The sequence below is a fragment of the Cydia fagiglandana genome, chromosome 20 (genome assembly GCF_963556715.1).
Source record: "Cydia fagiglandana chromosome 20, ilCydFagi1.1, whole genome shotgun sequence".
Lineage (NCBI taxonomy): Eukaryota > Metazoa > Arthropoda > Insecta > Lepidoptera > Tortricidae > Cydia > Cydia fagiglandana.
The window spans coordinates 6,255,792-6,267,867 of NC_085951.1; the positions used below are offsets into that span (position 1 = coordinate 6,255,792).

The window sequence follows — 12,076 nt, forward strand, 5'->3', positions numbered from 1 at the left end:
TTCATTGAATAATGCTTATTTGGGCCGTAGTTTACTGATTTAGACTAAAGAGACTAAGATCTCGGTAATAAAGGCCAAACCACACCGGATGCGTGTGCGTGACGTGCGCGTGCACGTACGCGTCCCGCTGCGTTGTAGAATATGAAAACTCATAAGAGAGGACACACCGCTTGCGTGACGTGTGCGTGACGTGCGCGTACGCGTGACTTGCACGCAACGCAGCTCCGACGGGACAAACCGGCTGCGTGCTGCGTGCATGCGTCCACGCAGCGGAGCGGCAACGTCGCTTCGTTGCGTGCAGTGATGACGTTGTGTTTAACTGCGTTCCCTATGAGAGGGCGAACCGAGCAGGTTCGGACACGCACAGCTCGGTGCTGCATAGGTGCTGTGCGTGTACACGCGCAGCCACTTGTATTTATTTACAACTCGGCCGGTGCGCGTGCTGGTTTTTAATACGGATTCAGTGATAAAAGAAAAACTAATTAAAATCTTTCGTTAATATGAATGTATAATGTATATTTACAATATAGTACAAAGATTACCACAAATACGTCTTAAAAAAAAACAATTTGGCCTGTGGGAAAGAATCGATTTTAGGTATTAACGATACTATTGGAAAACAAGGTTGTTGTATTGTGAACTATTTTGCGTCGGTGAACAATATTATGTACTCTCAACTATCTCGATTCATATATGAGACATTTTTTTCTTCTAATTGCAATGGCGGCATTAGGTGAGCAGCTTCCATTTGCAAAGGGAGTTATAATAACATGATGTAGGTACTGTCGCAGGAGTATTTTATTTTACTGCACGCATGACTGAGCTGCAGCGTGCGCCTGCGTGGCGTGTGCAGCACGTTGCGTGGCGTGCGCTGCGTGACGTGCGCGTCACCCGGTGTGACAGGGGTGCTGCGCACGTCACGCAACGCACGCCACGCAACGTGCTGCACACGCAGCCGGTGTGGCTCGGCCTTAACACTTTCGGTGCTGGGCGCCCCGTTTCCAGTACAAAATGAACACGCATACGTGTTCTTGGCAGTGAATGTGTTAATTATGAATTTTGACAGCAACTGTTTTGTATATTATTATTATTGTACAAAAATACAAACCTGCAATGTAGGAGAGTCGTTCTGCGCGATGTGGTAGAGTGCGGACATGGCGTTCATGTTAAAGTAGGGGGGCTTGCGCTCCGCCAACTCGATACACGTGATGCCCAGCGACCACACGTCCACCTGCAACAACACATCTACTTCAATTCGTGTACCGTAAACTATTTACCCGGGTGCATCAACTTTTTCTCGTCACTATTTGCCACAGTTACGGTCTCCTGGGTCACTCTTAAAATACTAGTTATTTCGTATTTAAATGAACCAAACTTGATGTTTTTGGTAGTTATAAGGCCCTTTCCATAATGGGACATCTACTAAGCACGGCTGTAGAACATGGTACAGCAGCCCTTCTAAGAAACTATGCTACTATTGTCTCCTGGCTGATGGGACAGAATAACAACAAGAAATAGTTGATCGACCCCCAAGTTTTATGAATAAGAGGGTCCTGTTATTCATAAAATTTTACGGGCCTGATTTAGTTAAATGTTTTATCCCTTTTTTACAAATACATAAGTCTAAATGACAGATAAAGACAAACGATTCATAGCTAATTCGGGCCAGTAACACGTTTATGAACAACTCTATCATACTTTATCATTATCAACACTGTGTTACGTCCCATTTGGATAGTGTGAGAAGTCTGCATGTAATATCGAATGTAAGTTTTGGCACCATCTAAATAATAAGCCCTGTAAAGTATGTATGAACCATAGGGGGCAACATAGGAGTCGTCAGATTTTTGGAGCGAGGCGTAAATGTGTCGTTTATGCTTCCGATTTTTCTTTTTGGGCTACCCCACAAGATGGCAAAATCTACTATGCACAATGAAACGTACCGACGAGAACGGTAGACGGTTGCACTTGTTTTGGCAATGTACACGTGCACATATGTTTCCGATTCAGGCCACAAGATGGCTGACCCTAAAACGCGCACGGTCCCTTTAGTACTTTGCAGAAAGCAAAAGGCGGAAGCTGATTTTGGAGGAGAGGTGAGAACACGATTTCAATGAGATACACCCCAAAAATGCTAATATGTATATATCAGTGGCGGCGCGTCAAACATATCCATAGGCAAGCCAGGGCTAATTTGGCTTACACATTTCCTTTACAACTCTGCTCAAACGTCCAAAAACAGGCAAGCCGGTGGGAATAGGCTTTTATGGACGCGCCGCCACTGGTATATATATTCTTCTTTACTTTATTATTTAAACACAAACTGGAAGTTTGGGGGACTGAGAAAGCGGGAACGTTAATACAAAGCGGCAAAATTTTAGTATGCATAAAAACAGGAAAATTATACAATGGGATTGCTCACAAGTGTGTAATTGATACTAACTAAATAAAAGGTTAGCCTGGGAATACGCTCAGTCCATCGGATAATGAATTAATAATACAACACTAAGTTTCTCTCTAATATCAGGAAAATGGCATGTATTTCTATTAATCAGTCATGTTAGAGGTGGAGACAACGCGCACACTAATGGCGCAAGCACTTTGGGTCGCTCGTCGTATAAAAACAATGTCGGTTGCCAGGCAACCTCGTACTTTGATCCGGCGCCAGCACTCAAACTTGATTTTATATCCCAGATGCTAAAAACCGGACAAGTGCGATTTGGACTCGCCCACCGAGCGTTCCGTACTTTTTAGTATTTGTTGTTATAGCGGCAACAGAAATACATAATCTGCGAAAATTTCAACTGTCTAGCTATCACGTTTCATGAGATACAGATTGGTGACAGACAGATGGACAGTGGAGACATAGTCCCGGTTTTACCCTAATGATATTTCTTTTAAATAGTGAATAGAATCAGGCATTACTTTGCGGAAATCCATATTAATTAAAACCAAAAATATTACTTTGTTAATCCGCGAAAAGATAACGTGCTAGTCAATCAGTGCTAACCCGATATATTTACTTGTGTATTTTTTACATTAATTGCATTTTGTTACATTAACATGTTTTAATTGATATTTCTTTTGTCCCAATTGTATCAAATTGTGTTGCCAGTCTAAATGTCTCGCTCACCTTTCCATCATACTGCCCCTCGTCCATCGCCAATATGACCTCTGGGGCCATCCAGTACGGCGTCCCCACGAAACTGTTCGCCGGGCACTTGATGCTCGCACTCCCAAAGTCGGCCAGTTTGACGGTGCCGTTCTCTGTGAGCAGAATGTTGCCGGCCTTGATGTCGCGGTGGATACGGCCCAGGCTGTGCAGGTAGGACAGCCCGCAGACGACGCCCTCGCATATTGCTGCGATTTCTTCTTCACGCAGGGGACGCTTGTGGACCTGAGTAGAGAAAGAAATGAAATTAAAGTAATTTAATCTTATCGCATTACTTTATGCGGTATAATCACTACACCTTATACAACAAAGGCCCCCCGCCGCGTCTGTCTATTTGTATGTTTGTCGGCGATAAACTCAAAAACTACTGAACGGATTTTCATGCGGCTTTCACCTATCAATAGAGTGATTCTAGAAACGAAGCCAGAGCGGGTCGCTAGTAATGAAATAATTTCAACCCAAGCAAGTAGCATGATTATTTATTTACCGCTTCTCTTTCTACCGTGGAACATTTGTACCAAGTATGTACTTTCTAATCTTACAAAAATTGCTTGTGTGAAGATGCTAAATTAGACCAATTCATTGAAATAAATAGGGCTTTGTCGCTATTTGGCTACTGAACCCTAAACTACGACGAAAGCAACAAATTACTGAAACATTTGCTACTTTTGAGTGACCAAAATATGGAAGTCAAATGCATACATTGTTCGACATACCTATCGTACACAGCGCAACAACTTGATAATCGATATCGCGCATAATCACGCCTATTTTCAGCGATAACATATTTCTATGTAAATGAGTACTCGAAAGCTCATGACTGCAAAATGTTTAAATTGTAATAAATTATCAATTTCTCGGAAATCGTGAGGTCATCCTTTTGGGATATATTTATTAGCCTTTGTATCTGTCATACGATGAATGATGACTGATAGGATTTAGCGTAATTGCTAAGGACTCGCATGCGTCATGGCATGAAAAAAACGACAACAACGAACTATCTTGAATCTCGGACACTATTTGTGAATGAGTGTGAATTCTATAGCTAAATAAAACACGTCACGTCAATGTTCTGATAGTGCATGTAGGTACTTTACTGGTTTACTTTAGGCATCCTTGTCTGGAGATAAATAAATTCTGGTGACGAATCAACGGCATTGTTTGTAGGAAATTCGCGTTAGACAGTGTCCACTTTAGACAAGGAAGGTAATTTGTTTTAAACATTAATTTATAGTATTTGGTACATGGTCGAATAACTTTGGATTTCTTATTTATTTTAAATATATTATTATTGACCGATTGTGAGAAATCTCAACTCTACCTCTTTAGCAGATACCTACTGACACAATCCATGATGCACAATCAACGAATAGATTCACGTTTAGGCTAAGTGTATTGTGAATGAAACGGAGGCTACGCAGTTCCACGCGGCGCAGGTCAGAGCGGATTTTGTGAAGTATGGCAGGTCCTTGCGGCGCAGTGGGCGTACAAGCAAATAACGAACAACAAGGACGTTGACAGACGGCTCGGTTCAATCGGCGCTAATGCTTGCATTCATAAAATGCTTAATGCAAGCATTAGCGCTATCTATAACTAACTAAATTATCTAATTGGATAACAAGGAATGGAAAATGGAGAAAACAACAAAATCCCGTGCATAAAACCTCATATTGTTTCATTGCTAGCTAGTCTTTTTACGACGGTGCAGCCCTTCCACACATCGATCGAAACCCCTTTTCTACCCTACCTATATGTGTTATCTAACCCTTTGCCTATGTATTACTTATGATTGTTATAATAAATTAGGTCCCCACCGAAAATCAGCGCTGCGGCTTACTGTCGTAGCATTACGCTGAGTGGGGGTCCTATTTAACGTCTGTGTCGATATAAAATTTGTAATTTAACTGGTTGGTTGACGTAAATAAATGTATTTTCTTTCTTTCGTTCTTTCTAAATGCTTGAGGTCTTTTTACCCCATAATTCCCAGGGGCCTGAGATTTGCCTGCCAAACCCCGACCTTATGTTTAATTTAGGATTAAATCTTGATTCCCTCTGCTGGCCTGATATCGCGACGATAGAAAGTGAGGTGTTAAGGCCGAGCCACACCGGCTTGCGTGTGCGTGCGCTAAAATGTTGCCGCACACGCACACGTCACGCAAGCGGTGTGCCACCTCTCATAAGGATCTGTATACTACAACGCCGCACGCGCACGTACACGTCACGCACACGCAGCCGGTGTGCACAGGCCTTTAAAGGAACTTACTTCGATAATGTCGGAGGCCGAGCCGACGCAGTATTCCATGACCAGCCACGCCGTGTGCTCCCGTTTGTAGCACCCTTTGTATTCTATGGTGTTCGGGTGTTCCAATTGTTTCAAGAATCTGCAAAAAAAAATTTTTTAATTATGGCCCAGGCTCAAACTACGATAGGCTAACAAAAATATATAGACGTCGTCATACCAAATCAAATTAGCTTTACAATATCATACAGGCCAAGATCTTTCTGTATTTTAAATAATAAGTCAAAAACAGAGAATTCTTTATTTTACAAGCTCTTACTTAGTTTTACCTGTCCCGTTGTCCGTAAGTAATCAAATCTTGCACAGAACTGTTTACACAAAACGTTGAGGTAGAGTATACGTGTTGTCGTGTGTAGCACGCCCTGAGACTAGACTAAGGACAAATCAACAGGGCATTATGTTTTACGGCGATGTTACTATTTCTAAAAAAATCCTGGTGATATGATGATGATATGAGGCAGCAAAGTGCTCTACGTACTTACTGTGGGAGTTGTCTTTGCCTGTCATGTAGTCAAACCAAACCGCACACATTTTAACGATGTAGGCAAAATTTTCTTATAATAATAAAAAGACAATATGTATATGTGTACTCACTTTATCTCTTTCAAGATGTCCTGCCATTTCTCCTCACTCTGCTTCCCCAAGTATGACATTTTCTTGATAGCCACAATCTCCTTTGTGAGATTGCAGCGAGCATAATACACCGCCCCGAAAGATCCATGGCCAATCTCCCGGAGATCCTCAAAGATTTTCTCCGGGTCATGTTTGCTGAACAACTCGGCAATGTCTGGGTCCTTGAGGCTGCCAGGACGTGGCATCTTTATCTGAAATAATAATATACAGGTGATAACTATGGGTTATAAACTCAGAACCACTACTATAATAACATTTATTGTATTAGGGAGTACCCCTTGGCACAAAAACTGACTTACTGTATATGTGACGTTACCTATGAAAAGGGACCTTATTGTCGCTGGTGCTTACGCCATTGTTAACATTAACTCCGATATAAATACGATGCCGCGCGGCGTTGTTCGGCGTAAGCGCCATCGACAATAAGGTTCCTTTTCATAGATAATGTCCTATATATTGTGTGAATTGTAATATCAAGGAAATCCCCTCGAAGTTTTACTTTGTATATTTTTTTGTTTACTCAAAACCAATTCTCAAAATAATTGATGTTAGTCAAGAATATTCAAAGGAGGTGCATTTCAACACAGTAAAAATTTCAAACAATCAGTTTTTGCTGCAATAGGACAATTATATTTTAAAATTGTTAGTAGGTATACCTCTGCGTTATTGCAAGTAGCCATTTCTATGTTGTCCCTTACTATATCAGCAGACTCTTATTTTATATCTGTACATGTTTATGCATACATATTTATCTGAGGCAGCTCTCCTCAACCAACAACCATCTGTTACCATAGTTGACTCTACAAAAACCACATTACACATTAAAAAACTAACCTTAATTATAATGATCTTTATTAAGTTCTGATGGTAAATGCAAAAAATAAAAATGGAAATGATTTGATTTCATAGTTCAATACATGTTTATACTTTTGCATTTTTTTGCAATGAGGAAAAACCTAATAGTATATGTATGACATCCTAATGGCAAGGGAGCTATTTTATAAACACGGGCAGATATCTTCAGGTCTACACAGAAGACAAAAGGAAACTATAGCTACTTATTTAGCTATTTTGTGAATTTCTGCTAGTGATTCACTACAGTTTTGCTAAGATGCATGAATAGTTTTGTAGCAGTCACATGTGGTCTCAGAATGGTGTATGGTATGATGTTAATGACATTACTTGCTAATAATACGTACAAATAATACTTCAGTCAAATAGTTTTATTTATATTTTTGTGTTAGTAACACAAAAACATGACACAGTCACATTTAAGATTAATATCAATAATTTAAAATTGACCAGTAATTACAAATGTTATGGTGACCCTGACCCCACATGGGTAGTTATACAGTGTGGAAAGGTAAGTCGGGTCCTGAAGGGAAACTACCTTAAATCCTTAAGCTGGCTCATTTTACTTAAAAGAGACATTCCTTTGTTTTTAAAAGTAAACAAAACTGCATTTAAAGATTTTTAAAAATTCACTTGTCTCGACCGGGAAGCGAACTGAGTAAAACTTCCAAAAAATAAACACTTGCTATTTTTTTCTACTAGTCGATACAGTTCATGTTAATGATAACATTTTTCTAAGAAACATTAGGTCTTATAATCGTCTGTCGTACAAAATATCCATAAAATCGAATATTTAGTACTCAAGAATATTTTTAGACAAGCGAAATTGAAGAAAAAAATCTTTGAATGCAGTTTTGTTTCTTTTTAAAAATAAGGGAATGTCTCCTTTAAGTAAAATGAGCCAAATAAGGGTTTAAGGTAGTTTCCATCCAGGGCCCCAACTTATCTTTCCACCCTGTATAAAACAAATATGTTTAATATTTATGTCATGGTGAATGTGTGGTGCTCAGACCTAAGGACCTAAGGACATGAGTAATGTCATAAATTAATAATTGTGTACATTTTTATTTAAAGCGACCAATTTTTGAGAAATACTGGACATGACCCAACTGGGACGACCAGTCTGGCCTAGTGGGTTGTGACCTTGCTTGTGAAGCCCATGGTCCTGGGTTTGAATCTCGGTAAGGGCATTTATTTATTTATTTATTTTAATCTTTATTGTACAATACATGAAGGTACAAATGGCGGACTTAATGCCTTAAGGCATTCTCTACCAGTCAACCAATGGATCAAACCAGAAAGATTAAGTAGGTGCAGTGTCTTTAAAGTAAATGAATTTGTAAACAAGACTCTAAATGGATATAAATATTTGTTCCTAAGTCATGGCGGTTTCCTATGTATTTATCTATGTAGGTATATGTCGCCTAGCACCCTTAGTAGTTAGTACAAGCTTTGGGGCTAGGTTAATCTGTGTAAGATGTCCCCTAATATTTATTTATTTATATTAGTATTTTTAAGGCTATTGAAAATTGCAAGCCTATTATGGTCACGATTGTTTTTATCATTTATCACAGTCAATAAGATGTGATTCACACTCACATTTAGGTTTATATACTTATCAGATGTTAGATTGTGTTATTCACAGTAATAAGTAACCATAAAAGGTAGGGCTATTTATGATGGAGATTCAATTCAGGAGTTGCCTTGGTATCAAATTGGAAATATTGGGTCTCAAAAATAACTAAGTCTACTTTTTAATAACTAATGACATGACATGGTACCTACAGAAAAAGGAATATGATCTTCCATAAAACTTATCTTATGTTATCTTATTGTTTTCGGGGGCCCTTGCGGATACACTTCGACCCATAGGGATCTTTTGTGCAGTTACCCCCTAGAAGAGATCCGTCAACTACTCAAGAGCTTTTCCCACCATATCCATGTGTCGGATGATGGAGCTTATGGGTAGCGTTTTAAAGTCCTTTGGTTCCAGGTATCCTGCTCCAAAGTCCTTCATTCTTTGTCTGGCGAGGGCGTGACATTCACACATTAAGTGTCTTACTGTCTCTTCCTCTTCGCCACACATACGACAATCGGTGTTGTCAGAGTGTCCCATCTTGGCCAGAAATCCTTTGACCCCGTAGTGGCCAGTAAACACCCCCGTTATGATTTGGAGTTGTCTTTTGCTAAGTTTCCAAAGCTTTTTGCTCCAGCCGGAGTCTATTCCTTGCATAAAGAGCTTTGCATGCTTTAGACCCGTCAGACTATCCCATTCTTCCTGGTGTTTGGTCTTGGTATGGTCTTTAATAGCCGTTGTGATGGTTCCCTGTGAGAGCCCCACGAATGGTTCCGGACCTATAAGGTTACTTACAGATCCGGCTCTGGCGAGTTCATCTGCATTTTCATTGCCTATGAATCCCTCGTGCCCTGGGATCCATACCAGTTGCACCCTGTTTTGCCTTCCAAGCTGGTTCAGAGCTTGGGCGCCATTATATACCAGTCTAGAGTCCACTCTGGGAGCTTCGAGCGCTTTGAGAGCGGCCTGACTGTCGCTGAGTATATAGATATTCTTCCCTTGGGTTCGCCTAACTATATTCTCATGAACACAGGCAGTTATAGCGAATGTCTCGGCTTGGAAGACAGTGGCGTAATTGCCCATGCTTATGCTACTACTAAAGTCATTTGCATAAATGCCTGCCCCCGTACCAGATTCTGTCTTAGACCCATCTGTGTACCATATAATGTCGTTTGTGTCCATAAAACTTACTGGCAGATGTTTTTTTGCTGGCTCATATAATCGGTTAGTCTGTGGCCATGAGTAAGCCCATTCATAATAAAAAAAAATGTATATGATTATCTGGCTTTCTAGTGTTGTAAAATAGAGTCAAATTAAATACACTGAGATCACCATAACAGTAAACAAAAATGATAAGAAGTGCGGACATTTTGATATTATAGAATACGATGAATTGGTATTGAATGTTTGTAATGTCTAAAACTATGATTTATTATTGCGACTCTAAGAACCACTTGCACCATCCCACTAACCCCATATCAAATTGTATGGGTAACCATTGTAACTCCAGGTTTAACCGGTTAAATCCAGGTTAGTGGAATGGTGCAAGTAACACCAAGTGGTATAGCAGTTTTCATGTAAATTTTGGAGATTATTCATAAGAATTCACAAAGAACATGTTTAATACCAGCTATAAACTTAGCTTTAGTGATTAGTAGCACCGCCCACAATCTCTCTGCTTTGCCTTAAGGTTGACTGGTAGAGAATGCTTTTGGCATTAAGTCCGCCTTATGTACGATAAGTTTTCTTTTGTGCAATATAGTTTAAATAAATAAATAAATGAAAAATACTAACTTTTACTATTATTAATAGCAAATAACACCTTAAATTATAGTAACTAGTAATTTTTATTACTAATTAGTCGAGTATAAACCAAAATAATCATAATTCACTTATTCAGGTAAAACTTAAACCAAGATACAAATTCAATACTTTCCACTAGTTGCAGTATAAACTAAAATAGACAATGAAAAAGGAAAAATAGATTTGAATAACAGAATCAGAACTAAGTATATATATAATATATATATATATATATATATATATTGTTACACTAAAAATCTGTAAAGATTTTCTTATAAGATGTTTCTTCAAACAAGAGCACACATAACAATTGCTCTATAATTATACACCATTAGAGTAACCTTGAATACCAATTATTCTGTAATTGATCATTATTCCTTGATCAGTGATGTCCCATGATAAGTGCAATTTGTCTCATTATGTGTTTAAATGGATTGTTTGCAAACATTTCCAGTAATGGATATCTATTGTTGATTTTTGGTGTGATAAATTTATTTATTTTTGTGGTGATATCCTTTTTACTGTATAGGTACTTAGGTACCACTTGTGATCTTGTACAACAATCAATTTAAGTATACATGTTTACAATACTTGTTATTAGATGCTAAGAAATTTTCTTTTTAATACCTTACTGTCAGTTTCAAGGTAAATTATGTATCAAAATGATATGGACTCAAACTAATCTCTAATTATTGATTGGGTACTGAAATCTGTAACTTTTAAATATGTGAAGGAGAATTTATCAAAAAAACAAAAATATTTGTTATAAAAAGTCAAATAGAAATCTATTTCTTACGTAAATAACTCGTGAATAAATGGTGTTTGTGTGGTATAATGTAGGCATATTATGGTCAGATAAAACTAAGTAATAAGGAAAGCACATACTGCTCGCGCCAGCTGAGAGCCGGCAGCGTCCGTCAGTTAATTAGAGCACTCCCGCCGCCCCGGGCCATCCTCCGAGCTGCCGCTATCTGCAACAGTAGGAAACGGCAGCGATAACACCAACCAGTCACGCCGAGTCTACTATTCGAACCCCACCCCCAACAAAAACATTTGCCGCATTGCTTCACACTACCGCCTACACACGATCCCGCACTCTCGCATATGCTAACTACGAAACACCCGTAATTTAATTATGTGAACCTTAAGATCGTCGCCGCAACCCACCTCGGCGTATCCACAAATTTCGGACCTTCGTCACCCGTCACTGCACTTGATCACAAACTTACGCCCCCGTGGACGCCTTTCACACTCACTCTTATCGATAATTATTAGTTGCACCCTCCTGGAGAGGGTGAAAATTAGTATTATTGCGAAATACTTGGCACTTACTTAGAAAATTTCGCCTCAAAATGGCGTTGGGGTATCGTGCGCAATGATAGTTTTTTGTTTCATATGGCACTCTGTTTATGGTTTTCCATTACTCGCTAGATTCACTTTGTAATCATTGAGTCACTTTTTATTTATCTTACGCTTGAAATTAAGGCGCTTCGTCGATATTTTGTGAAAATTATTTACAACTTTCCCGTTCAACTCAACTTCAACTTTCTGAAATAAAATTAAAAGCGCCCTCTACCTATGATCGTAATAAACATTTGCTAATTAATGTTGCTAGTGTGAAAAATGACATAGACAATACCAAAAACCATACTTGGCAACAACTTGGCATAAACTTGGCAACATAAAAAAACTTTTTTTTAAGTAATGGCAATTTTGGTTGACAGTTGATATATTTTTTTTG

General features: G+C 39.0%; 1 protein-coding gene across 1 annotated transcript in view; it reads right to left on the reverse strand.

The window, feature by feature from the left end:
* The window catches only part of LOC134674322 (serine/threonine-protein kinase Tao), a 31,541-nt gene extending 19,628 nt beyond the window's left edge, over positions 1 to 11,913 (reverse strand). The window contains exons 1-7 of the mRNA XM_063532347.1: positions 11,668 to 11,913; positions 11,221 to 11,306; positions 6,761 to 6,904; positions 6,066 to 6,295; positions 5,436 to 5,553; positions 3,134 to 3,397; positions 1,109 to 1,231 (exon numbers count right to left, since the gene is read on the reverse strand). Of these exons, the coding sequence (XP_063388417.1) occupies positions 1,109 to 1,231; positions 3,134 to 3,397; positions 5,436 to 5,553; positions 6,066 to 6,295; positions 6,761 to 6,784 (759 nt within the window). The 5' untranslated portion in view covers positions 6,785 to 6,904; positions 11,221 to 11,306; positions 11,668 to 11,913. The remainder of the gene's footprint in view (positions 1 to 1,108; positions 1,232 to 3,133; positions 3,398 to 5,435; positions 5,554 to 6,065; positions 6,296 to 6,760; positions 6,905 to 11,220; positions 11,307 to 11,667) is intronic.
* Between the last annotated feature and the right edge of the window lie 163 nt (positions 11,914 to 12,076).